This window comes from Tupaia chinensis, unplaced genomic scaffold (genome assembly GCF_000334495.1).
Source record: "Tupaia chinensis unplaced genomic scaffold, TupChi_1.0 Scaffold000217_1, whole genome shotgun sequence".
In the NCBI taxonomy this organism is placed as follows: domain Eukaryota; kingdom Metazoa; phylum Chordata; class Mammalia; order Scandentia; family Tupaiidae; genus Tupaia; species Tupaia belangeri.
This window is the reverse complement of record NW_006159692.1, coordinates 3366273-3392174: the sequence shown is the minus strand read 5'-3', so window position 1 is coordinate 3392174 and position 25902 is coordinate 3366273. Positions and strand designations below refer to the sequence as shown.

The following is a 25902-nucleotide window of genomic DNA, read 5'->3' as shown; positions in this document are numbered from 1 at the left end:
CTTTCCCTAAAGAATCAGTTTAAATTTAGATTACATTTGAGTGTATAATGAAGTGAGCAAACTCAAACTTACAAATTTTACACGTGTTAAATGTAGCATATTAGTATGTTCAATGGGTAAGGAAACAAATCTACTTTCCTAAAAGTAATTAGAAGTCACTACCCAAATTATTCATACCCAAGCCTGAATATTATTACCTCATCACTGTGCTGTTGAGCATATTTTTTCATACTTCTTAAAAATGTCTTATTAATCTAGAGAAAAGACCGTATTTTGATTTCTCTGTTACTGATGGGATTTCTTCATTACAGTAAGGTTCCTAAACCACAGCCATCCTTGACACACGAGGCTCCTTGATCCTTCTATACCTGATTTCCAAGGCAGATGAAACAGATAGTAAATCTTTTATGGAAGTAAAGTTCTTTCAGTTTTATTGCTTAAGAAATGACAGATAAAGAAAAACTTAGCTTAGGTTTATTTAGTCTCTGATTTTACAGATTCAGATGATGACTATTCCTAGAGGTGATTTATATAAAGAGTTTATTAGCACCCTAAATTTATAAAGCTAACCACAAAAGTTGCCTGTACCTTTTTTCTATACCTGGTTTCTTGCAAAGTTTACAACTGATTTGGGGAATAATTAGGGATTTAGTGTATTACTAGGCATGAAGAAGTCCCATACTTGGGAAATCATAGTTGAGAACATACCAGAGGGGTTGGGAGAAGTCTGTGGCTCTCACAGCAATACTGTTTCACTTGAGACCAACAAAAGGCGTGTGCTTTTGCCCGAGTGACAACTGATGCCCTTTATGCAGATTCTCTGTGTTGTTGCACATATTCCATTCCATGACAATAAAAATGTTAATATATTAACATTAAATAAAGAATTTTACATAAAACTCTTCTCAATTCCATAACTGCCTGCTCTGCATTTCCCTGGAAATAGTGAAATTCCATACAATCAGGCAACAGGCCGACTTTCAAGAGATCTCGTGTATTAAATCCAGTTATGGCCACACGTGTTGGCTGAGGAACCCAAACGTCCAAGTCTTATTTGTGGTTTTTAAAACACACTCAGTTCATTTTGAGTTAATTAAAAATAACTTCCATATGTAAAACTAATCACTGACCTAGATGTGACAAATTTATAGCAATTAAAAAATGTCTCAAAGATATTTGGGAATCGGTTACACAGAATAGCAAAATTATTTCTGTAGCCAGAAAGTAAATTCAGTTTTTGCTTGAATGTTATTATCTTTTCCAACCATTTAAAGAATGAATGAAAATCTGCCTTTGAAATTCTGCTTCTGAGCCCTTCCAACACCTTAACAAAATGAAGTGAAGAGAGTATTGCCACAATCTTTTTCAGAAAAGTCAGAATTACAAAAAACTTTAATATGAACTTTTTGACTTAAAAAAGAAAGAAAAAGTATGTATGAAGTTTTAGTCTTTTGCATTAAGAAATGCATCCAGTTTGGATTTTGGTTTGTATGTTTCTTCGAGTTGTACAATGTTTTATTTCTAAGGCGAATTCTGGAAGTCGGAAGGCATTCATTGTGGTACGTTTTACTGGAAGACTCAGCCTGTCTTTCATGTGTACAGCATGAAAACTGTGTAGTAACACACAGATCGTGCTCATGTCAGAGTTCTAAAACTAATATTCTTCCCAATTTGAAGATTTTTTCCGTAAGTTTCAAAGACTAATTTGTTTTAAAGCAATTAATTAAACATTTTCCAAAGAGGTTTTTGCAAACAGCTGGAAATCTGAAAAAGTTTAAAATAAAGTTGATCATTAACTTAAGGTAACAAGATTTTCTTTGATGTACAGACTAACCCCAAATGAATGGAAGACTTAACAAAACTGCAAAATCAAGGACATTCTCAATAATGATTATTATTACTATCTGACCGTAATGAATTTACGTAGAAGATGGTAATCCCATTTCCTTGGATTACTATAGAATTTAAAATAAAATACCCTCAGACTATTAATTCTGGTTAGCACATTTACTTACTGTACTATATTTATCCTCTCTTACGCATATGGTTGGGAAATATGATAGATAACTAACAGTTTTAACCTACAACTGTTTGAGACTTCTTAATTCCATAAAATAGCAAAGTTATCTGCTCTAAAAATCTTAATACTTAAAATCATCATAACCCTCTGCATGCCACAGTGACACACATCTAAGGCCAACTTAAAAAGAGAAACAATGCACTCATTAAATGACAGCAACAGTGTAATGATACATCCATAGAACAGGCTATACAATGAAGTTTCATGAAGCAGCACCTGCTTGTCATAAGGCATTATGAAAGAAGATTCACCCTACTCACACATTAATTTTATTAGAAGTAAATGTGATCAGCTGCCAACATTTTGAATGGTTGTGAATCTAACTTCAGTTGTCCAAGAAGTCACAAACATTTCCATCTGGAGGGCGAACATGCCTTCCTTGTGCAATTGGTAGACTACACAGACAGATGCTTAGAAAGTCTACAGTTACACTGTGCTCTAAGGTTAAAGAATAATTGGAAGTTTTTGCAAAAGGACTTGCACACTCAAGAATGAACTAATCTTTACACAAAAAGCTTACCAAGAACTGGACAGTGGCTCAAAGACCACTTTTCTAAATATATTTCCATACAAAAGAATTGCAAGATAGAATAATTAGCTTCTTGTACAGTACTCTATTTAAACAAGAATAAAACAGTAAGTATGTGAAAACTGCAACACCACAGAGATTGAGCCATTTCCTAGTGTAATTAAACATGAAAACAGTCTTGGAACAGGCAAGCAAATATTCCGGAGGCTGAACCATGGTTGCACACCTGACTGACCCCACCATGCCTTGCACGCTGTGAGACAGCACAGATCCCTACGCAGATAGTTCAGCAGCAGAATGGCACTTGGTTTGCTCCTATCAGAAACATGAATGCAACTAACAGTTCAGAGAAAGACAATGGCCTTAATTGCATGCTGAAAATCTGGTTGTGTCCCTCTAGTCCACACACCATTCATTGTGCAATCTGTCGACGAGTAAACAAATAGTGCAGGATGCATCTCAGTGAGATTCAGGCCCCTTGGTCTAACCGAAATCAATTCTTGGTCGATACTGCAATACCATAGGGTATGACTATAAAAAAAAAAGAGATAATGAGTAAGACTATTTATATGAAAACAATATTGTTTATGTATCAATTAAAAAATGTTTTTCTAGTACCAGTGATTACAACAGTTGAGTTTAAGTTACCATTACAACTCTATTTATTTTGATAGCTATTACTTTTCTAGACCAAATTTTCAATGCAAATGAAGTCAAGTTCAAAGACCTGCAGACATCAATATGTGACCAGCACTCTGGGAGGGCAGGACCAGCAGAAGACTGATAGCCATTCTGTCCTGCCTCCAGGCATTCAACCAGTACCCTGCGGGGTTGGGCAAGGCTGGATCCCAAGGGAGTTGCTGCTGGTAGGAACTTTTGGAGTCACAAGTTAACAAGAGATCTCCTGCTGTGAATCTGTGCAATTAGAGTAGTCTTCACAAGTCACTATTTATTTTTACAAGTTTGACACTTTTTCTTTTTAACATTCAAAAATTTTAATGGTCCTTTAAAAATAGTGTTTAAAGGGGGACCAGCAGTTAGCGTAATGGCTATGTTGCTGGACTCCCACGTAGTCGACCATGGTTCTAGTCCTGGACCCGGTGGTTTAAACTCATGCCAGGCTTGTGTGCGTGCGTGCCCAAGATCCTGAGAGGAGAATGGAGGAGAAGGGATTGCGGCGTGGCCATCCCCCCTGAGGGGTGATTTCTCGCTTTCTATCTCTCTGTCTTTCTGGCGAGCGCACATGCCCTATAGCAAAAACCTCTCCAAAAAAAGAAAAAAAAATGTTTAAAAAAGTAGCTAGTTGCTACATGAAATACTGAGGTTACTGCCTTCCAATAGTCAACTGACCCTACTACGCTCCTGCTTTGGCTATTACATAATGGGAGTGAATGGCTCATGATGTCCATTGAGTTGCTGTCTATAAAAAAGATGTCACACACTCAGCCCCCTCACAGTGCTAGAAAGAAGAGTTTTCTCCTCCACGTGGCCATGTTTGTTCTACAACCATATGAAGTTTAACAACTTCACTAAAATGTGTCAACACTGAAAACTGCTAAAACATGCTTTTACGTTCAATTTCTGTGTTGGTTTGCTTGAAGTAAAATGGCACCCACTTACTACAATGAAATAGGGCATATCGTCTCTCAGTGTTCGGTGATTTCACTGAATGAACCCTCATTTCACAGAGCTTCCAGTCTTTAGATCTCATTGCGTAATAAATATAAAGGATACTTCCAATGTACACATTTCAAATGGGATACTTTTAGAAAGTGATAAAACTATTGTTGGTGTATTTGTATTCATGAAATAATAAATTATTTATTTTTATTATAAAAATAACTTGTTTATTGTAAATTTGGAAAGAACAGAAAAGCACCAAGAAGAAAAAAAGAAAAAATATTTAAACCCTAACACCCAAAGGTAACTACCATAACAATTTTGGTATATATCTTTCTAATCTTTTTATCTACAATTTTTCAAAACTGAAATAACTGTGTAGCACAGCAGAGCAAAAAATATGCCAACTCAATACATCTAAAAATAAAAAACACTAGTAAAACTACTATCAAATGCACATCCCATGGCTGACCCTGTAGCCTAGTGGTTAAGGCATCTGAATTCCACATGGCTGACCATCGTTGGAGTCCTGGCCCTGGAGGCTTGAAAAATATGATGGGTGTGTGTACACATATACTCCAAATCCCAACATAATAGAGAAATGGAGGAAAAGAGATTATGGCATGACTGTGTCACCCCACCTCCACTGGAGGGTGCTTTCATTTCTCTGTCTCTCTCTGGTAAGCAAAGGTACCCTCTGGTAGTTAAAACAAAAGCATGCATAATGTAATGGTCAGTGTTGACGATGAGTATGAGAGTATCCTGACTTGATCAGTATATAATGTAGGTATGTGAATAACTATACCACACTCCATAAAGATGTACACCGAATATATATAAACTAGAAATCATTAAAGAAAAATCTGAAATCATGCTAAACATCCTGTCTGGTAAATAATTTTGTCCACTGCCAATTTCTGTGTATTTGAAAATCTTATAAACATACTTCTCTACCATTTAGTACATTCCCACATGATGATTTTTTTTTTACACTTGATCTTAGCCAAAAGGCTGACAAGATCTACACAAGGTCATTTACGATAGCCGCATATTATGCTGTTACAGAAATGGACCACAAGTTGCCCGTCAGTTTCGTGTTACTATGCATTTGAGTTTATTTATTTATTTATTTATTTTTCTACTGTAAATTAATCTTGACCCACTGATCTCTTTCTTTCCTCTCAGCGTAGGTTCACAGGAGTGGAAGTGCAGGTTCAAACGGTGTACATATTTTAAAAGCTTTCCAATAGTGTTACACTGGTCTTCAGGAAAGTTGTTCTGTTTTTACATTTCTGAAAGAAATATGAATGCCTACTACTGACAGCCTCATCAGTAATGACTACGATTATTTTCTCCCTCTTAATTTGGTAATTTAATAAGTATAAAAATTTTTCATTTCTTGTAAATAAGTTAATCATTTTATATGCTTATTAGTCAATAGTGTTTGCTTCTTTTGTAAATTGGTTGATCGTTCCCTCTGTTTATTCTTCTAAAGTTAGGCATTTTCTTATAGATTTGGAAGGATTCTTTAATGGATTAAGGACATTAATCCTTTCTCTAATATTGTAACTGTTTCCTTAGTTATGAGATTTCTGCCAAATACTTTTCAATATTGATAGTCAACTCAATTTTTTTTAAGCAGGTATAATGTGAAAAGTCACTCCCACTATGAGATTAATTTGGTATTCAACTGTATTTTCTTAGTCTTTTGCGGGATTATTTAACATATTTACCACTTTTAAGCATTAGAAGTGTACAACAGTGTGTAACGTGAGGTATGAATCAAGTCCCTCTCCTTACCACAGCAGTCTCAGCAGAATGAACCTAACACAAGCCCTGCAGGTCCCGCAGCCTCTACCTCGGGAGGGCACTATTCCCAGGACGGGAGGAGCCTGTGCTGTCTCTGCTCCAGCCCTACTGGCCTTGAGATTCGCAAATGGCCACACCCAATCACATAGCAGAGTCTTTGCACAGAGTCCCCTCTGCCTGCAGTGCTCTAGACCAGAAAGCTACAGGGCTACCTGCCTGCTTCCTTTCCATCAAAACTTGCCACCTCAAAGAGGCTTTCCCTTGGCTACCTTATCAAAAGTACTGTTTATCTACTTTAATTTTTCTTGTAACACTGCAACATGTACTTATTTTCCACCTATTACTGTCACTACAGTGTGAGTGCCATGAGAGAAAGCTTTTGTGCTCATTTTTACTTCCGCATACCGCAGGCCTAAAGAGCAGTCAGTGCATACTAAGTGCACCACAGATGTTGTTAAACAAATTGCTTTTCCCCATTCATTTGAAATGCTCTCTGTATAGATTGGTACATACTAGAGTCGATTACTGAGCTATCCTTTGTAAGTTGATTTTTTCAATTTCTTTCACGAAGAAGAGCGAGACAGACAGACAGGCACACGCTGGTATCCCTGGCGAGGTCTTACACCACAATACACCCCATGCCCTCTGGCCGGCCAGGATCACAGAGGCACATGGCCCCTGTGTTTCCAGTCAGCCTGGGCTCTGTTCCCTGGTCTGTCATGTGGCTCCGGCATGGTAGAGCAGTGCACCAAGCCCTGCACCAGTGTGCTGGGCCCTGAGCTATCCCTTTTACACATGTCTCTGTTCATGTTACTGCCCTATTTTAATCTTTCGATTTAAAACACATTTTAGTACATGGTAGTGCATATGCCCCCCTCATTACTTGTTTGAAAAATATGGGTGACCAAAAACATCTGATTTTATTTCCTGACGGACTTTAGAATGATGACTTTGTTGAATTAAACAAAAATCTGGTAAATGTGTATTTGGAATTATGAATAAGTTCATAATTTAATTACAGGAGAATGGATATCTCTATAATTAATATACTTGTAAAATTTCTTGTGTATGAAATGGAGTTTTGGAAATATATGAGAAGGTCTTTGTTGCTATAAATGCTGAAATGTTTAGTGGTCAATTATCCTGATTTACTCTCAAATGGTTCCACAAAAACTCTGCCTACCTACCTGCCTACCTATAAAGGGCTTATAGGAGAAGACAATAGGATGGGGAAGAGAAGGAGAAAATGTGGTAGAATCTTAACTGGTGAATCAAGATAAAGAACATTACTTTTATATGTATATATTTTTTTTTTCAAATTTTAATTTCTTTTGTACATTCAATCACATATGCCACTTAGCTTACAAAGTGAATATTCCAACAAGTATACACTTCTCACCAGACCAGTTGAGAACACTATACACATTATCTTCAATAGATAATAACCCATTTCTTTGTCCCATAAATGCTTTGCCTCTCTATTTTTCTCCTTAATGTCTTTCCTCAGATTTTCCTCCTTTACCCACCCTCTTCCCACTGATATTTATATCTGATATAAATATCCGATATTTATAACCATTTTCTATGTTTCTATATCCTCTAGTCATTTAATTATTTAAATATTTTTGTTGCTTTGGTAGGAAAAATTAGGACTTAAACTGAATTTTATCAATGCTTTTTCAGCATCTGTGGACAATTTTATTTTTACTTTGTGTGTATAAAATATGACACATATATATAAATAATATATAGGTTTTATATATATTATATATATATAAAATATATATAAAATATATAAAATCAATCCTCTCAATCCCCCCTAACCAAATTAAGCCATTCTTGTATTGTTTTTGGAGAGGTTTTTGCTACAGGATGCGTGCGCTCGCCAGACAGACAGAGAGAGACAGAGAGACAGAAAGCGAGAAATCACCACCCAGGGGGGATGGCCACACCGCAATCCCTTCTCCTCCATTCTCCTCTTGGGATCTTGGCCACGCACGCACACGTGCCCGGCGTGAGTTTAAGCCACCGGGTTCAAGACTCGAACTGCGGTCGACTACGTGGGAGTCCAGTGACATAGCCATGACGCTAACTGTAGGCCCATTCTTTTTTTTTTTTTTTTGGAGAGGTTTTCGCTATAGGGTGCGTGTGCTCACCAGACAGACAGAGAGAGACATAGAGACAGAAAGCGAGAAATCACCCCCCCAGCGGGGATGGTCACGCCGCAATCCCTTCTCCTCCATTCTCCTCTTGGGATCTTGGGTATGCACGCACATGTGCCCGGTGTGAGTTTTAAGCCACCAGGTCCGGGACGCGAACTGCGGTTGACTACGTGGGAGTCCAGCGACATAGCCATTATGCTAACTGCTGGTTCCCTGGCCCCCCATTCTTGTATTTTAAATAAAAATACTATTAGATCTTGGTTTGCTAGTCTTTCAGTATATCATTTTACACATCTGCTGTATTTTTTATCATCTTTGTATTTATATTCAAAATGAAGTTTGAGACTAGCTTTCTGTCAGTTTTTGCTAGCATGGTTATGTTATTTTTGTGAAATGAAATGGAAATAATTCTTTTTCAACTATTTAAAACAATATATATTGCAAAGAAATAATCTACTCCTTTAAAATTGAGAGAACATAAAATCATTTAGGAATCCTTTGAGGAAGTTAATTCTTTAATAATTTTTTATGCCTTTCATGAATTGATGGTTTAAGTTTTCTTTCTTCTTGGATAAACTTTTCTTTCTTCTTGGATAAATTCCTCTGCATTATTCCTAAATAATATAAACCTATCTACATATTCTTATAATGAAAAAGTCATATTTTTTTCGTTTTTGTTTTTAATTTTGCCAGAGGGTGGGTGTGCTCATGGGATTGGGAGGGCAGAGAGAAAAAGTGAGAAAGCACCCCCCTTGGGGGATGGACAAGCCACAATGCCTTCTTTTGGGATTTTTGACTTAATGCAAACACGCCCGGCATGCATTTCAAGCCACCAGGTCAGGGACTTGAACTGCGGAGTTGGCCATGTGGGATCTAGTCACCCTGGCCACACCATCAGCTGGCCCTCCTAGATATTTTTTTTTTTTGAGAGAGATTTTCACTCTAGGGCGCGTGCGCTCGCCAGACAGACAGAGAGAGACATAGAGACAGAAAGCGAGAAATCACCCCCCAGGGGGGATGGTCACGCCGCAATCCCTTCTCCTCCATTCTCCTCTCGGGATCTTGGGCACGCACGCACACGCGCCCGGCATGAGTTTTAAGCCACCGGGTCTGGGACACGAACCGCGGTCGACTACATGGGAGTCCAGCGACATAGCCATTATGCTAACTGCTGGTTCCCGCTCCTAGATATTTTTTAAACTGACTTTTCTAAAGATGTATCCTATATACTACAAGTTCAATGATCTTAAAGGACTATAATGCAGTGTTGAAGAAAGAAAAGGAAATTTGTATACATTTGACATTTTCTCTTATTCCAGTGTTCTCTAAAACTTTAGATCAGGGTTTAAGAATATCATTTCTAAGGAAACATACATCAACACCAAGAGTAAAAGCAAGAAGCTGTGTATGGGCAGTAGCTGCAGACAAGGCGTATCACTACAGTTCACAATCCCAAAGCCAAACAGGAAGCTAAAAGCCGTTCAAACACTGATGCGCTTCAGATACGTACAAATCTCACCAGCTCGAGTAAATTATTTATTCGTGCCTCCCCCCCACCTTTCTCTGGGTAATGTGAAGAGGAGGAGGATTTGTTTCTCCCTATATGATTTTCTCTTAGCCTTACAGTGTTAAATTTGATTACTCCATTGCTATAAAACTAGGACTTAAACTGTGTGAACCAAAAAGCATATTTCTTAATGAAGCATGGGGATTCCCATATCAGAGCATTGACAAAGGATTGAGGAGCATCCTAAAATAACTGCTAATTAAGAATATTTGATTAATGATTTGGTTAGTGGTTCTTTCAATACTTAACACACATACATTTCACAAACCCAATGTGAAACTCTAGAGTCAGGTTTACTAGTTAAGTCTGTTATTAATTATAATTCCCTTTCTGGGCTCCAGAGAAATAGGCTAAAAGACTACCTGAAATACTGTGATAAAAGAACAATGAATACTTTTCTTTATTTCATTTTTTTTTTTTTTTGGGGGGGGAAGAGGTTTTTGCTATAGGGTGCATGTGCTCGCCAGAAAGACAGAGACAGACAGAGAGACAGAAAGCGAGAAATCATCCCCCAAGGGGGATGGCCACATCGCAATCCCTTCTCCTCCATTCTTCTCTTGGAATCTTGGACATGCACGCACACATGCCTGGTGTGAGTTTAAGCCACTGGGTCTGAGACTCGAACTGCAGTCGACTACATGGGAGTCCAGAGACATAGCCATTACGCCAACTGCTGGTACTAGAACAATGAATGTTTTTACGAAATGCCATGAGGCTGGTCCTACAGCACAGGGGTTAAGGGAGCCAGATACCACATGACTGACTGCAGTTCAAATCCAGACTCTAGTGGCTTGAAAAGCAAGATGCCCTCATGTGCATGCATGCCCCACAATTCTGATGGAAAGGAGGAATTAAAAGGATGGTTGTGTGACCATTTCTCACTAGGGGATGCTGTTTCTCTCTCTCTCTGGTGAGTGCACATGCCCTCTGGCAATAAAAAAAAGTAACAACAAAAAACAAATGCTATATATATAATTAATCCATGATGTTAAGGCTGATCACGGATAATCTCTGTATTCAACAATAACCCTTCCTATACTAAATACTTGGTCTTCCAAAATTTTAAAATGTATTTTTATGAGAGACTTTCCCCACACATGTAAGTTTCTCAGCACATTATTAAATTAGTTCACTATCATGTCATCATTAAGAGAGTTAACCCAAGTACTTAGGGGGCAGGGTCTAGCAAGGAATCTCACAATTAGACTTAGCTGTTGTTATTTAGTGCCATTTCATCTTTCATTTGTAGATGAATGATTCATTCAAAGAAAACACTTAAATAAAGAAGGTAACATCCCAATTCAATATGGACCAGAGATTTCTCAATGGCTGAAGCTCTTAAACACTCCTGACTCACAAATAATGGTCTTAATGTTTATCATCTTATTTTTAGATTAGTAAAATAAAATAATTCAGCAGCCCTAAAATAATGGGAAACTTTAGGTATATTAAGTTGAAAAGATGAAATTTCTGTTTCTTAAACTCAGATAACTCCTAACTTTACGAATTCCATGTCTTAGGCAGTTGGTCTGGGCTGAGCGTGACCCGCCAGGGCCTCGCTGTGGCCATATGTACAGTCGTGAGTGCCTCTTACCTGATACAAAGCGCCATCCTGAGGGCAGACTTGCGAAGCTGAGCAGTTCAGACACCGAAACTGCGGAGGAGATGAACTCATCAGATAAGAGGCATCCACAACTGGACACATATTTAAAACTGATCATTTAAAATAGTCAAACATAAGCGTCAACACGATTAATTTTAAATAAACTTTCTAATAATATGGTAGTTGTCTTTGAAAAAAACAGATTTTAATAATGTAATTGGTAAAAGTAAGCTTGAAGTCATTTTAGTGTCTAGATATGAGTTCTAATATTCCATAAATACCAAAGTGGGGGCCTACCCTCTCCATATTCTTTTTGAATACTACTTCCTGGGAACATCCTCACCTCTGCAGCACACCAAGGGCACCTCGTGTTTTCTGCCATCAGTCTCTCCCAGCTCTCATCAGCCACCCCTGAAAGTAATCATGTTCAAGGGGATCTGAGCTCCGAGAGGAGCGGAACTTGGCCTAACCTGTAAAGGACTCATTTTCTGTTTTGTATTAGGTTAAGTTGCTAGGTTAGACATTTAGTCTCTCCCTCTATCCTGATAGCATTACACTGTGAGCTTCTTGACTCTGCAAGCTGTCCACATTCACAGTCTCCGCAGCGATGGCCCAGCAGCAGTCACTCTACACACGAGATGTGAGAAAATCCACGATTGAACATAGTTTAAAACGGCTGAGTAGATTCGCCTGGAAACCCACTACCTTTTAACAGTTTAGCCACTTATATTTTAAAAACCTTTCCCAAATCTTGATTTTTAATATTATGCTAAACACTTATTAAAAAGACTGTAGTTGAAATGGTGCTATAACATTATATATATATAAATTCAAAAAAGTAAAAAGTGAGGTACAAATTAATTAGGATCATTTTAATATCCTAGAGCAGATCTTTAAAAGATATGCTTTAAAAGATTATTTAAGTAAGCAATGATTTAAGCAAATCTATTGGGCCAGCCAATGGTGTGGTGGTTAAGGCAGCTGGATCCCACGTGGTTTGAGTCTCAGGCCCAGGGGCTTATAAACAACACCTGGGTGTGTGCATCCTTGCCCAAAATTCTGAAAGGAAGAATGGAGGAGAAGGGACTGTGTGTGGCCATCCCCCATGGGGGTGCTTTCTCACCTTCTCTCGGCTGGTGAGCACATGTGCCCTCAGGCAAATTTAAAAAAATCCATTTGTAGCCTTTCAAAGCAAAGGAAGAGGAGCCTGCTGTGGTGACAGACCGCTGGAGTGGCTGAAGAGCTGACACTAACCAGGATGTCTGGGAAAGGAGGCTGTAATGAGTGAGGGTTCTCAACCTACCCAAGAAGAGTCGAGCGGGAAGAACGTGAGTCCATGATGAGGGCTGAGGTGAACAGAGAGATACTGCCAATAAGGTCTCAGGGACCAAACTAGGGGAAGGAGTAGAGGGTTATAATCACAGGGAAGTTCGCGTGCATCAGTGAAGAACAAAATAACGAACACCTATTATGTCAAGCGCTCTGCTACCCACTTTATACTTCAGTATGTAACAGTTCTTAAGTATTACTAAACTTTTTCAAGATATTGTTACTCAATTTTTTTGGAGTTTTTTTTTTTTTTTCTTTTGCTATAGGGTGCATGCGCTCGCCAGGAAGACAGAGACAGACAGAGACCGAAAGCGAGAAATCCCCCTTCAGGAAGGATGGCCATGCCGCAATCCCTTCTCCTCCATTCTCCTCTTGAGATCTTGGACATGCACACACACGTGCCTGGCATGAGTTTAAGCCACTGGGTTCAGGACTTGAACCGTGGTCAACTACATGGGAGTCCATGGACATAGCCATTATGCTAACTGCTGGTCCGATTGTTACTCAAATTTTAAGGATCAAAAAACTGAGGCAAAACTAGGAAGCAGGACACACAGGAGGAAATAGCAGCTACATATACAACAAAGGATTTGAGTTCAGAATGCAGAGAAAGAAGTCAAGATGAAAAAGACAAACATGATGATGAAAATAAGAAAGTAGGGACTGGCAGTTAGCGTAATGACTATGTTGCTGGACTCCCAAGTAGTCGACCGTGGTTTGAGTCCCGGAACTGGTGGCTTAAACTCATGCCAGGCACGTGTGTGTGTGTGCCCAAGATCCTGAGGAGAATGGAGGAGAAGGGATTGCAGCGTGGCCATCCCCCCTGGGGGGTGGCTTCCCACTTTGTCTTTCTCTTTCTGGTGAGCGCACACACCCTATAGGAAAACCTCTCAAAAAAATAAAAAGAAAAGAAAAGAAAATACAGAAAGTTTGTTCACAAGAAGAAATATACAACTGATAATGTGCCAGTCCAGAAAGGGGCACCCTCATACATTATTGGTATACATTGCTAAAAACTTCCCCAGAGGACAATTTGTATTAGAACTTTAAATTTTTAAGACAGTGTTTGGCCATGTGTGGTCCTCTGGCCTCAGTCATCCAGCTGGGCCCACAGGCTCATACCACCTCATCCTGCTCTGAAAAAGAGAGCCTTGCTATGATGACAGGCCAGCCTCAAGGTTGTGATCCTCCTGCCTCGGCCTGCCCTGAGTTTCTGAGGTCACATGTATACACCACCACACCATCTCGGGTTGGACTGGGAACTGAACCCATTTCCCCTGTGGTCCCAGCTGTGGAGCCCCATGTCTTAGCAGTGCATGCCCTGCAGCACCATGTCTTAGCAGTGCATGGCCGTTATCTGTCAAAATTTAAAACATGCATACCCTGTTGTAAATCCACTCGCAGGAATCTAGTCAATGAACATATTTGTACATGTACAAAAAATATGTACTAGAATATAGCATGACTTGTAATGTAAAACAACTGCAGAAAAATTTAAATGCTCACAAAAGGAATATATTAATTGAATTATGCTGTGGTAGTACAAATGGAATATCATCAAAGTTTTGAAAAGATTTATTTCAAAGTTTGAGTCTCAATAGGGCATTCTCAATTGAGAAAAAGATGATGCAGAACCATACATATGAGTCCATTTATATTTCAAAAAAATGTGATGACCGCTGGCATAAATATTATACAGAGGACCCAACAAATATCAGATCAATAATTGGATTAGGTGGTGGAGTCCTTCCAAACTCAGATCTGCTTCTGCAGTCCACACCCTCAGGGCACAGGTGTAGAAGCTGCAGGGCAGAACAGTGGTCACAGATCAGATCTCCTAGAACCCAGGACTGCAAGGATGAGGCAAAGATTAGGTGCACTGGGCCTATCCTGGCAGCACGCTACAGAACGAGACTCTTGGTCTCACCACAGACCTACTGAGACAGAATCTGCAGTTTACTAAGATCCTCAGATAATCTGTACTGGCATTAGGTTTTAAGAAATACTGTCTTTTTGGGAACCAGCAGTTAGCGTAATGGCTATGTCGCTGGACTCCCATGTAGGCGACCGCAGTTCGCTTCCTGGACCCGGTGGCTTAAAATTCATGCCGGGCGCGTGTGCGTGTGTGCCCAGGATCCCGAGAGGGGAATGGAGGAGAAGGGACTGCGGCGTGACCATCCCCCCTGGGGGGTGATTTCTCGCTTTCTGTCTCTATGTCTCTCTCTGTCTGTCTGGCGAGCGCACCCGCCCTATAGCGAAAACCTCTCAAAAAAAAAAAAAAGAAATACTGTCTTTTTGGGAACCAGCAGTTAGCGTAATGGCTATGTCGCTGGACTCCCATGTAGGCGACCGCAGTTCGCTTCCTGGACCCGGTGGCTTAAAATTCATGCCGGGCGCGTGTGCGTGTGTGCCCAGGATCCCGAGAGGGGAATGGAGGAGAAGGGACTGCGGCGTGACCATCCCCCCTGGGGGGTGATTTCTCGCTTTCTGTCTCTGTCTTTCTGGAGTGCACACATGACCTATAGCAAAAACGTCTCAAAAAAAAAAAAAAAAGAAAAGAAAAGAATGCTGTTTTTTTAAGTACATCTTCTCTCACTATAAGCAAAATACAAATACCTTGAGCTTAATTAAGAATGCTGAGGTGGCAATTTTGTTATGAGCTGAAATGTTTCTAAGAGCCAGCTGCGTTTGACCAGGTGTTTGTTTAGATTCCTGAAGATTAAAGTTTTCAAAAGTACATCATAATGGACATGAGGGCTCAGGAAGGGCATGAAAACAGAGATGGAAGCAGAAGGGGCTGCCCCAAGCTACAAGTGGGGCGCCAAGCTGGTGGTGCAGGAATGTGCTCACGACGCTTGAGAACAGGAGGTCCTCACTCTCTGTGAGAGTCTCCCTAAGAGGTGAGAACCAAGACAAAGGGAAGGAGTATCTGAACAGGATGGAGTAGCCTCTCTGAGTCAAAAGCGTCACAGGGCGGAAAGTGGTACCCATATGCAGAAGAAGGAAGTCTACAGGTTTACTCAAAGACCCAGAAGAGAGTAAAACACGTGAAGAGATGTACTGCAGCATGGAGCAGAATGAGAAAGCTGCAGTGATGCCAAATGCTGCCAAAGTCAACTGTTAGTGTCACTCAGTGCCGGTCACATCCCTACTAGTGCTGGAAGAATAAAGGGGAAAGCAAGCCTACCCGATTTAGAAATAATACACATCATAAAAAGCAACCTAGAAGGTTCAACTGTTTGCTTTATAATACATGTTAATTTGGGCTTACTCCAACTTATACCAAAGAAAATGGACAGATAATTTTAAATATTATATCATCCTATGTTTATAAAAGCTATATAAATATGTAATGCTGGTATAGAATAAGGCCTGCTTAAAAGAGCAAAACAGAATGTCCAGGAAAAATCAATCAATCAATTTACCTATCCTAATATAGAGAATCTGCCTATCTATATCTGTGTATATGCATATATTAGATACATTCATTCACATGCACAGGTAATGGTAATATTGCAGAACAATGAGGCTAAGTATGAACTATTCACTAAGTTAAAGAAAAAAACTAAGAGCCCTAACCTACTGTGTGTGTGTAAATAATTACAGGTGAATTAAAATGTTTAATATAAAAAAGGACTAGAAGCAAGTCAAAGAGCCACAGGGTGACCATTAGTTTAGGAAACAAGCAGCCCCAGTCCAAGAGAGAGCCAGTGAGCACTGCGGCCTGTGGGGCAATTCCCAACATCCTGGCACCTTGCTGGCCATGAGGAGAAGAGATGGGAAGGGATGTGACAGCAACAGACATGCTATCAGGTGCTAAATCAAGACGTGTGTTCTGTTGCTATGGATGCACCTGTCTACGTCACTCCAACTGTCAGGATTCATCTACCTTTTTATTTTTTTATTTTTTTTGAGAGAGATTTTTGCTATAGGGCACGTGCACTTGCCAGAGAGACAAAAGACAAAGTGAAAAAATCATCCCCCAAGGGGGATGGCCACACCACAATCCCTTCTCCTCCATTCTCCTCTTGGGATTCTGGGCACGCATGCACACATGTCCGGAGTGTGTTTCAAGTCACCGAGTCCAGGACTCAAACCACGGTCAATTACGTGGGAGTCCAGCGATGTAATCATTACACACCTGCTGGACCCATGGATTCATCTATTAATATTATAATAATTCACACTTAATTGTAATGTGAGCAAAAATGTAAACTTTGCTTAACAGAAATTAAATAACAGAGTTCAAAATAAAAGCCACGATGTTCATTGTATTTCAGTAAATACTCATTGAACAAGTATTTACTGCGAATCTGTGCTTGGTACTGTTCAAGCAGCTGAAAATTCAGCCATGAAGAAACAAAAATTCCTGTCCTCTGATTACATTTTATTTGGGAGACAAACAGTAGAAATACAAATAAAAGGTCGATCAGATGGTATGACATTCTACGGGAACAGTAAGACATTTAAATGGACTGAGAATGCTACTGGAGGGGACTGTAATTTTAAGGGAGGTTAGAGGCATCTCTCAGAAAGGTAACAGAAACCCCAGTTACTCCAGTGGGGGTAAAGGGAGCGGTGGTTGGGTGGGCGATCAGGGGCAGGCGGTGGAGGTCAGTGCGCTGTGAGCCTGAGTAAATGGGGGAGGTCAGGGGTATACTCCGTGGGGCCACATGGAGCATCCCAGGACTTGGGGTTTTATCTAAGTGATAGTGAACACCACCAGAGCCATCGAGGCAGAGGCTGGCGTGTGCTGGCCGCTGGAAGGGCATCCCTGGCTGCTGTGCTGAGTGACGTGAGCAGGCGGAGCGAGCGGGCAGCATGCGGCCAGGCGGGAGACTCTGGAGATGGCTGGGGCGGTGCGGCCACTCCGGCCCAGTGCAGGTGTGCGGGGAAACCGCGGGATTCTTATTGTGATAGACCAGGATGATAGGAAAAGGAAGTAATCAGGGTTAACCAGGATTTGGGTCTGAGCAACTGGAAAATGGAGCTGGCTATGGAGGAACTATTCAGTGTGAAGAATGAGGGGAAACAGGTCTGGAAAAGGAGAACCACTGAAAATATGGGTGTCTCACGGAAACAATGAAATGGGCTGGTAGGTTATTTGCTGCTGCCCTAAAGGTAAAAGGTGGTAGTTTTCCTGTTTGTTGGCTTAATTTCCATCTGGATGGCGAATCTGAAGGCACTGAACCACTTTTTAACTTTTCTTAAAATATGCTTTCAACAACCCAGGAATTTAGAAATTAATTACAGTAAGACTGACTTCACTGATAAGCCTATAAATAAATGTCTAAGAATTAGCTCTTTCATACTGCGCATGAAAACAGCTGGCGGTGTGGGCAGCTCTGGGAGGGGTTCCTGTGAAGGACAGGAGAGAACTCACAGTGGTCTTATAGCGGGTGACACTGTCTGTCTCTCTAACCTTAAGGCGAACACATCCTCACGACGATTTCAAACTCCAAAACACACTGGAATGCCCACTAACCTACTGAAGAACGCTAAAACTGCATCTGATAAAGAACTCTGTGTAATACCACAATAACCACTCTCCAGTGTCGGGAAAGACAATTTACTGCAACCTGCGCCTGGTTCTTGAAACGTTCTGGTTGTGAGGAATGAAAGGGGCTGATGTACGTACAACCATGAGAGAAACTATAAACTCATAGGAAGTTAAGTAATAATTTACCTAGTACACTTAGATTTTTAAAAAAAGTAAGCCTCAAAGAGGTTTGATGAATTCTCCAAGGGCACACAACTAGTTGGTGGATGGCACTAGAACGTACTTCTAAATCTCTGGTCCTGAGCTCTTTCTGCTGCTTGTTAGAGCATTCAGCCTAACAGGAGGATTTTATTTAAGGAGAACTTGCAGGAAAAAAATTCTGATTTAAGCAGTTAGGTGCTTCCTTTCTTAGTATATCATATCAAGACAGTTCTTCCGAAAAATGGCCCCAAATCTTACCCTATCCTGTGTGAGGTTAAATTTCTAAATTTCGTGGGTTTTTTTATAATTAATTTACCATTTTTCATGAGAAATGTAATGAAACCTAGTTGACAGAATAGTGAGACTGAATTACACAGACTATAAAATTATGACATATACTCCACAGGATTAGTGTCTGAAAGATAACTTTGGCGGTTATCCCATACAGCCTTCTAATCAATCTTAACCCTTATCTATCCACTCCAATTAGGAAGAGAATGGGAGCACGACCGCCATATTCCTTACTGCTATATATCGGCCTTGCGATCCCTGGTGCCTCATTTCCTAATACTCCATGTTACTTATAACTTGGTTACGCTTGAACCTAGAATGAACTCTGATGAAAAATACAGTTCAAAATACAAAATACTTCTTTTGGGTTTTCTATTTTCAATCACTTCTCCTAGAAATGATGTTGCCTAGAGCCCATGGCACAAGAATCTAATTCTGACATCAGAAACCACATACACTCACTCACCCTTAGGTCTCACTTTATGCTTTCAGTATAAAGGGGGTACCTGGAAAAAAGGTTACCTAGATTCTACCCTGTCTGCTCCCTCACCAAACCCAAACTAAATACTTTTTCAGCCATTAACTACCCTAGTCAGGGCAGAACTTAGTCTGCCCAGACTCTACTCCATGTAGTTGCTAGTTTTCATAATTTACTGGGTTTTAAAAGATAATGTGTCATCTTTTCTGCCTTGAAGTTAGCGGTTCTGAACATATATAGAATGGAGTTTTTGACTCATCTTAAGTACAACAGAACCACATTTAACATAAACCTTGGTCTTGTGCTTGGAACCAATTTTCAGAGGAGTTAGAAATACTAAGAGGAACAAGCTTCTTCTTCTCAAACTAGTGTTTACTGTTCCTTAGTAGTATTGCTAAATTTGAGTAATACAGTGGAATATTACTAAATGTACACATAGGGAAATATAAAAGCCATTTACGTTTTCGCCTCTTAGTCGCCATCTTGTCATGTAGATAAATTCCATAGTGTGATCCTTCCCCATAATTTCACCATTGCACAGCACATCCAACTTTAAAAAGAAGAGTTACAGATCTATTAATGAAAGTAATTTTGAATTCAAAACATTTTACACTTTTTCCAAATTTCAAAAAATATTAAAAGTTATAACAAAATAGAAGCATTATCAATTACTTAAAAAGAAGACTAACTTTTTATTAAATGCTCAGATGTCACCTGCTGTGTTCATTGTATCGAAAATAGCTGCTAGTTCCCAGCACTTTCTCTTCACCTTTTTGTTTGGAGGGGGGGGAGATTAGAAGAGCACCATGTTTGTTTATGTAGGAAACTAGTCCTACTCTTCGGTTTTCTAGATTTTACTGGCAGAATCCAAAGGGTAAAAAGGAAGTTAATAAAAGTTGTAAGACTACAGGACTAGCCAATAACATGGTGGTTGAGGCAACTAGATCCCACATGACCAAATGCATGATTTGAGTGTCAGGCCCCTTGGCTTGAAAGACACACTGGGCACATGTATGTGTATGTCCAAAATCCCCAAAGGAGGAAGAAATGGAGGAGAAGGGATTGTAGCATGACTATCCACGGAGGGGCTTTCTCGCTCTTTCCTTCCCTCTCTCTCTCTCTCTCCTTGGGCAGCACACATACCCTCTGGCAAAAATTAAAAGAAAAATTGTAAGACGATTGTTTGGGCAGGTGAGAAATGGCAGCCATGTTTCCTCACTAGGTTATAGTTGTATCCCTAGGATCAATAAACATTCTCTAAACACTGAATGCATTATTAGTTATTCTATAATCAATAACAGGGCAATTTACTTCTTCAATAAATAAATTTGTAAATTTATGTAGAGAAGTTATATTGGTTTTACCCAATGTTAAATAATATTACTTTTGCCTGTCATGGAACTATAGGAACATTTATGAAAACCTTTTTGATAAAAACAATGTTTTATATGCTGAAGGAGTCTATAAAAATTGCTACTAATGGATCTCAAATGTCTCTGATAAAAAATGACATATCCTAAAGAATGTTGTTGCTCAGGAGCAGCAGATGGCATAATGGTTATGCTGCTAGACTCCCATGTAGTCAACTGTTGTTCAAGTCCCAGACCTGGTAGCTTAAAACTCATGTTGGGTGTGTGTGCATGTGTGCCCAAAATCCAGAGAGGAGCATGTAGGCGAAGGGATTGTGGTGTGGCCATCCCCCCAGAGGGTGACTTCTCACTTTCTGTCTCTCTATCTTTCGGGCAAGTGCATGCACCCTATAGCAAAAACCTCTCAAAAAAAAAAATAATACTACCCTCTAGTCACAAAACACTTAATGCATTAATTAGTGTCAGGTTTTACTTGACCATGTTAAATTATAAAATATACTTTATGTACATAGAATATTATATTTTTGAAGTTAACTTTTAACATAAAAATAATCAGTTTCCACAAAAAATAAGTTGAATATATTCTGTTTATTTTCATTTCCTTTGTTAGAATCTTAGTCAGATCAGAATTACCAAAATGATCAAAGTTAGATATTATTTTACTTACCTCATAAGAACTTGGAAGTTTTAGTTTTAAACTTAGAAATTTTTTAATAGTTCCCACAGTTACACGTGTAGAACATCGAATGAATTTCTTCATTAAACCCTAAAGAAAATAAAGATTACTAATTAAAATACTCTACATTTCTTTTTAATGAAACCATGAGTGCCATTTCTACTATTTTCAAAATATATTGTAAGAATTTCAATTTACAGTTCTTTAGTACTTATGAATAAAAATATTTCCAATCCTTAGGGACTGTATCATGTTCTTCAAGATTGTGTTATTGTATATACTAGAAAAAAATTCCAGCAACTAGACCTTTTGCTAAACATTTTAGTAAAGAAATTGTGAGTCTTATTAAAAATAATACAAGAAAGGCCACAAAAAGCATATACATATTTTATTACATAATATCACTTCTGAAAGTATTAGGGACATTCTGGAAAAACATGGTCTCATAACTATTACTAATTTTAACTATTTCTAACTAATTTAACTATTACTAATTTGAGAAAGAGCAGTAATTTAAAATGGGACTCCAGGGAACCTTAAGGCTCTACAGAGAGGCGAGTTAGCCTGTCACGTGCCTGGCAGCTAAAGCTGTGTAGTGGGGAGGACACTGAGTTGGGCAGAATCACACCCACTCAGTTTCTGGTGGGTGCGATTGTGTCATTCTGTTGTGTTTCCTTTGCAAAATGCAGACAACAGCACTAATTCATTTTTTAAGCTTGAACATCACTAAAATATGAAAACCAATCTACAGTGGATACCTAAACTGAAAACGCGGCAGAACCAAGTGTGAGACATGGTAAACAGAAGTCAGTCTGTTCAAGGAGATTCCATGCCACAACCTTAAGTTACCTGAATAAAACAAAAACTGCAATTCAACCTTTTAAAGATACGAAGTATTATATAGTGAATGAGATCAACATCTAGAACACCTTAGCATTCTTAAATTTGCTAAGTTGGAAGTAGAACTACTTGGTGTTAATTTTCCAGCAAACATGTTTATAGTAAAACCTATTTCCTGGCAAAGACCAACAGAAACAAGTCTACAAAGGATTACTTGGTCAAAATTCAGACGGTAATATATGCATTAAAAGAGAACAGAAGTTAAAAGTTACATCTAAAGCAAAACATACTCTACTCATTTTCGAATGGGAAGACTGACTTTCTAGACAGCATGGAAACAAAGGGATTAATGTCCAAGTCTATCTTTTCTGCTCCTGGCACTATCTCACAGTTCCTGTATATTTTCTTGCTCCACACAGCTTACCAAAAATGTTAGCATGTTTTTATGAATCTCTAAGAGAAGAATAAAAGGGTACTGGAAGACCTTTTAAGTATATTTTCATCTGCACAGAAATTTAAGAACCTCTAGAAATGACTTCAATAATCTTCCAGAAATTAGTAATTATAATAGAGATGTCAAGAAGAGTTAAGGGAACATTTTTAAAAGAAGGCAAAAGTTTGTTCTGAAATTAGTTTGACCACAAATTAATAAATCTACAGTATAGATTAATAGTTGATATGTAAGTACTTAGAAAATAAGGTAATGAATTTTGAAAAAAAATTTTTGAATTGACATAATTTTTTATGTCTCATTGAGTTTCCTTAGGATCACTACTTTGAATTCATTTTCAGGCATTTTAGAGATCTGCTTTTTTATGGGGTCTATTATGAATAACTACTGTGTTCCTTTGGAGGCAACATGTTTCCTAGCTTCTTTGTTTCTTGTGTTCCTACACTGATATCTGATCATCTGGTGGGACAGCTCTCTTCTGGTTTTTATTGTTTTTTAAGAGAGATTTTTGCTATAGGGCACGTGTACTCGCTGGAGACAGAGAGAGAGACGGGGGAAGACAGTGAGAAATCACCCCTTAGGAGTGGCCACATTGCAATCCCTTCTCCTCCATTCTTCTTTCAGGATTTGGGGCATGCACGCACACATGCCTGGCATGAATTTCAACGCACTGGGTCCAGACTTTGAACAGTGGTCCAGAACCATAACCACTACACCACCTGCTGGCTCCACACCTCTTCTGATCATATGGAGCTTTCTTAGGGAAACTTCTTGCTGAGGATGCAAGGCAGGATGTTTGGGTTTGGGTTATGGGTAGGCATGGTTGGTTAGTCTCTGTGTGATTTCCCTGGCTTTAATAAAAGTTAGTGGTGTCTGAGGGCGCCTCAGTGACCTAGACTATGAGTGTTTGGGGTAGTAGGGCACAACTTTGCCTGGTGAGGGGGTTGCTGAGCAGGTAGATCAGTTGGTTGCTAGCAACAGGGACTAGGACTGCTAGCCCAGAGTCTCTGGGGTGTATACTCGTCAGATCACCCAGGCTTGGGGAGTGCCTTCCTGTTATGAAGGACAGTCAATATCCTGGAGTGTCCTGACCTAAACAGGCTGGGGTCAGGCTTGACTGCTCAGTCTGGCTGAGGCATCTGCAACTGCCCATGTGGGTAGAGATATGGTGGATGCTGGTGTGGTCTTAGGAATGTGGACATGGGGCTGGCTATTGGCCCTAAGGGCAGGTTTTGCTCTATCTGAGGCTCTGTTCTCAAAATAGTGCCATTCTTTAGCAACTTGGGTCCTGGAGACCGGAAGTTACTGTGTGCAAGTTCTTTCCCTGGAACTACGCAGCCAAGTGGACTGAAAGGAATTCTCTACTACCTAGGGCCTAGGGCCCATGGCCCATGGCCACCACTGAGTCCTCCAGCAGACAGAACTATAGTTGTGCACAGTGATAATGGGGGTTGTCTTTCACTTTCACCATTTCCTAACAATGGGGAGTTTCTCCTGGTTTCAGGATGATCTTGGGTAGGTGGCTGATTTCTGTATGCTAGTGTCTCAAGTCTTAGGCATCATGAGACCTCAATCATTTCCTTGGTGGATTCCTGTGTTCTGGCTCCATGCAAAGCATATTTATTTGTTTTGTTCCCTCTTTTCTGAGGAGACAAGTGCTAGGTATGTCTAGTCCCTAAACCAGGGCTTTTAAAAAATCTCATTGCCCTTTTGGCTGGAACCGCCATCTTCCTGTAATTAACCAAAACAATGAACACAAAGGGACACCCAATATATGTTCTCTAGGCCTCTTAGAAAACATGGAGTGGTTCCTTTGGCAACATACATGCCAATCTACAAGAAAGGTGGTATTGTAGACATCAAGGGAATGGGTACTGTTCAAAAGGAATGCCCCACAAATGTTACCATGGCAAAACTGGAAGTCTATGATGCTGCCCGGCATGCTGTTGGCATCACTGGGAACAAACAAGTTAAGGGCAAGATTCTTGCCAAGAGAATTAATGTGCATACTGAGTATATTAAGCATTCTAAGAGCAGAGACAACTTCCTAAAATGTGTGAAGGAAAATGACCAGGAAAAGAATGAAGCCAAAGAGAGGGAGGGACCTGGCTTCAACTGAAGCGCCAGCCTGCTCTACCCAGAGAAGCACGCTTTGTGAGAACCATGGAAAGGAGCCTGAGCTACTGGAAGATATTCACTATGAAATCATGGCATGATGGGTGTTAAAAATAAACTAACCTATGGTCTATTAAAAAAAAAGTCTCATTGGCCACCTGCCTGCTGGTCAGTCCCCACTTTCCACACTTCTGATGAAAAATCAGCTACTAATCTTACCAAGGACGCTTTGCACAAAGTGAGTCACCACTATGTTACTGCTTTCAAGAATCTCCCTTTGTCTTTTTTTTTTTTAAATAGATTTTTGCTATAGGGTGCATGTACTCTTCAGAGAGACAGAGAGAGATAGAGAGACAGAAAGTGAGAAATTATTCCCACCTCAGCTGGGGGCATGGGGGGAGGTGGAGATGGCCACATCACAGTCCCCTCTTCTCCATTTTCCTCTCAGGATTTTGGGCACACACACACATACGCCCAGCATGAGATTTAAGCCACTGGGTCTGGGACTTGAACCATAGTCAACTACGTGGAAGTCCACCAACATAGTCATTATGCCATCTGCTGGTCCCTCCTCTCTTTTTTTTGGAGAGGTTTTTGCTATAGGGCGCGTATGCTCGCCAGACAGAGAGAGACAGAAAGCGAGAAATCATCCCCCAGGGGGGATGGCCACACTGCAATCCCTTCTCCTCCATTCTCCTCTTGGGATCTTGGGCACGCACACACACGTGTCTGGCGTGAGTTTTAAGCCACCGGGTCCGGGAAGCAAACCGCGGTTGACTACATGGGAGTCCAGCGACATAGCCATTACGCTAACTGCTGGTCCCTCTCTCTGTCTTTTAATATTTTGATTGCAATGTGTCTAGGTAAGAGTTTCTTTGAATCTCTCATACCTGGAGTTTATTGAGCTTCTTAGAAGCTTAATATCTTTCATCAAAGTTAGTCAGTTTTTAGCCACTATTATTTCCTGTGCCTTCTCTCTCTCTCTCCTTTTAGAGCTTTCATTATTTGTATTTTGGTACAACTGATGACATCTTACAGGTCTCTGTGAAACTATTCTTTTTTATTATTCATTCAATATTCTTTGTTCCTCAGACTGAATAACCCCAATTCACTTAACTCTGAGTTTGTGATTTCTTTTTCTTTGTCTCAATTCTGTTGTTGAGCCTTACTGCCAGTGAATTTTTCATTTCAGTTATTATAATTTTCTTTCTTCCTTTTTTTAGGTTTTTCTTTTAGGCTTCTGCCATGAGGCATGTGTGCTTGCCAGAAACAGACAGGGAA

The 25902-nt window shown here is 39.8% G+C and overlaps 1 protein-coding gene across 5 annotated transcripts in view; it reads right to left on the bottom strand.

The window, feature by feature from the left end:
• Positions 1-408: 408 nt before the first annotated feature.
• Positions 409-25902, bottom strand: part of PCGF5 (polycomb group ring finger 5) — an 84348-nt gene continuing 58854 nt past the window's right edge. For 3 of the 5 annotated variants that reach the window (XM_006147632.3, XM_014587526.2, XM_006147633.3), the window contains 4 exons: positions 21207-21305; positions 19630-19719; positions 11362-11421; positions 409-3140 (listed from right to left, as the gene is read on the bottom strand). In XM_006147632.3, coding sequence (XP_006147694.1) covers positions 3093-3140; positions 11362-11421; positions 19630-19719; positions 21207-21305 — 297 coding nt within the window. In that variant the 3' untranslated portion in view covers positions 409-3092. Of the gene's footprint in view, positions 3141-11361; positions 11422-12673; positions 12763-19629; positions 19720-21206; positions 21306-25902 lie in introns of all 5 variants that reach the window. The other 2 variants (XR_003549284.1, XM_006147634.3) reach the window with 2 other exon arrangements.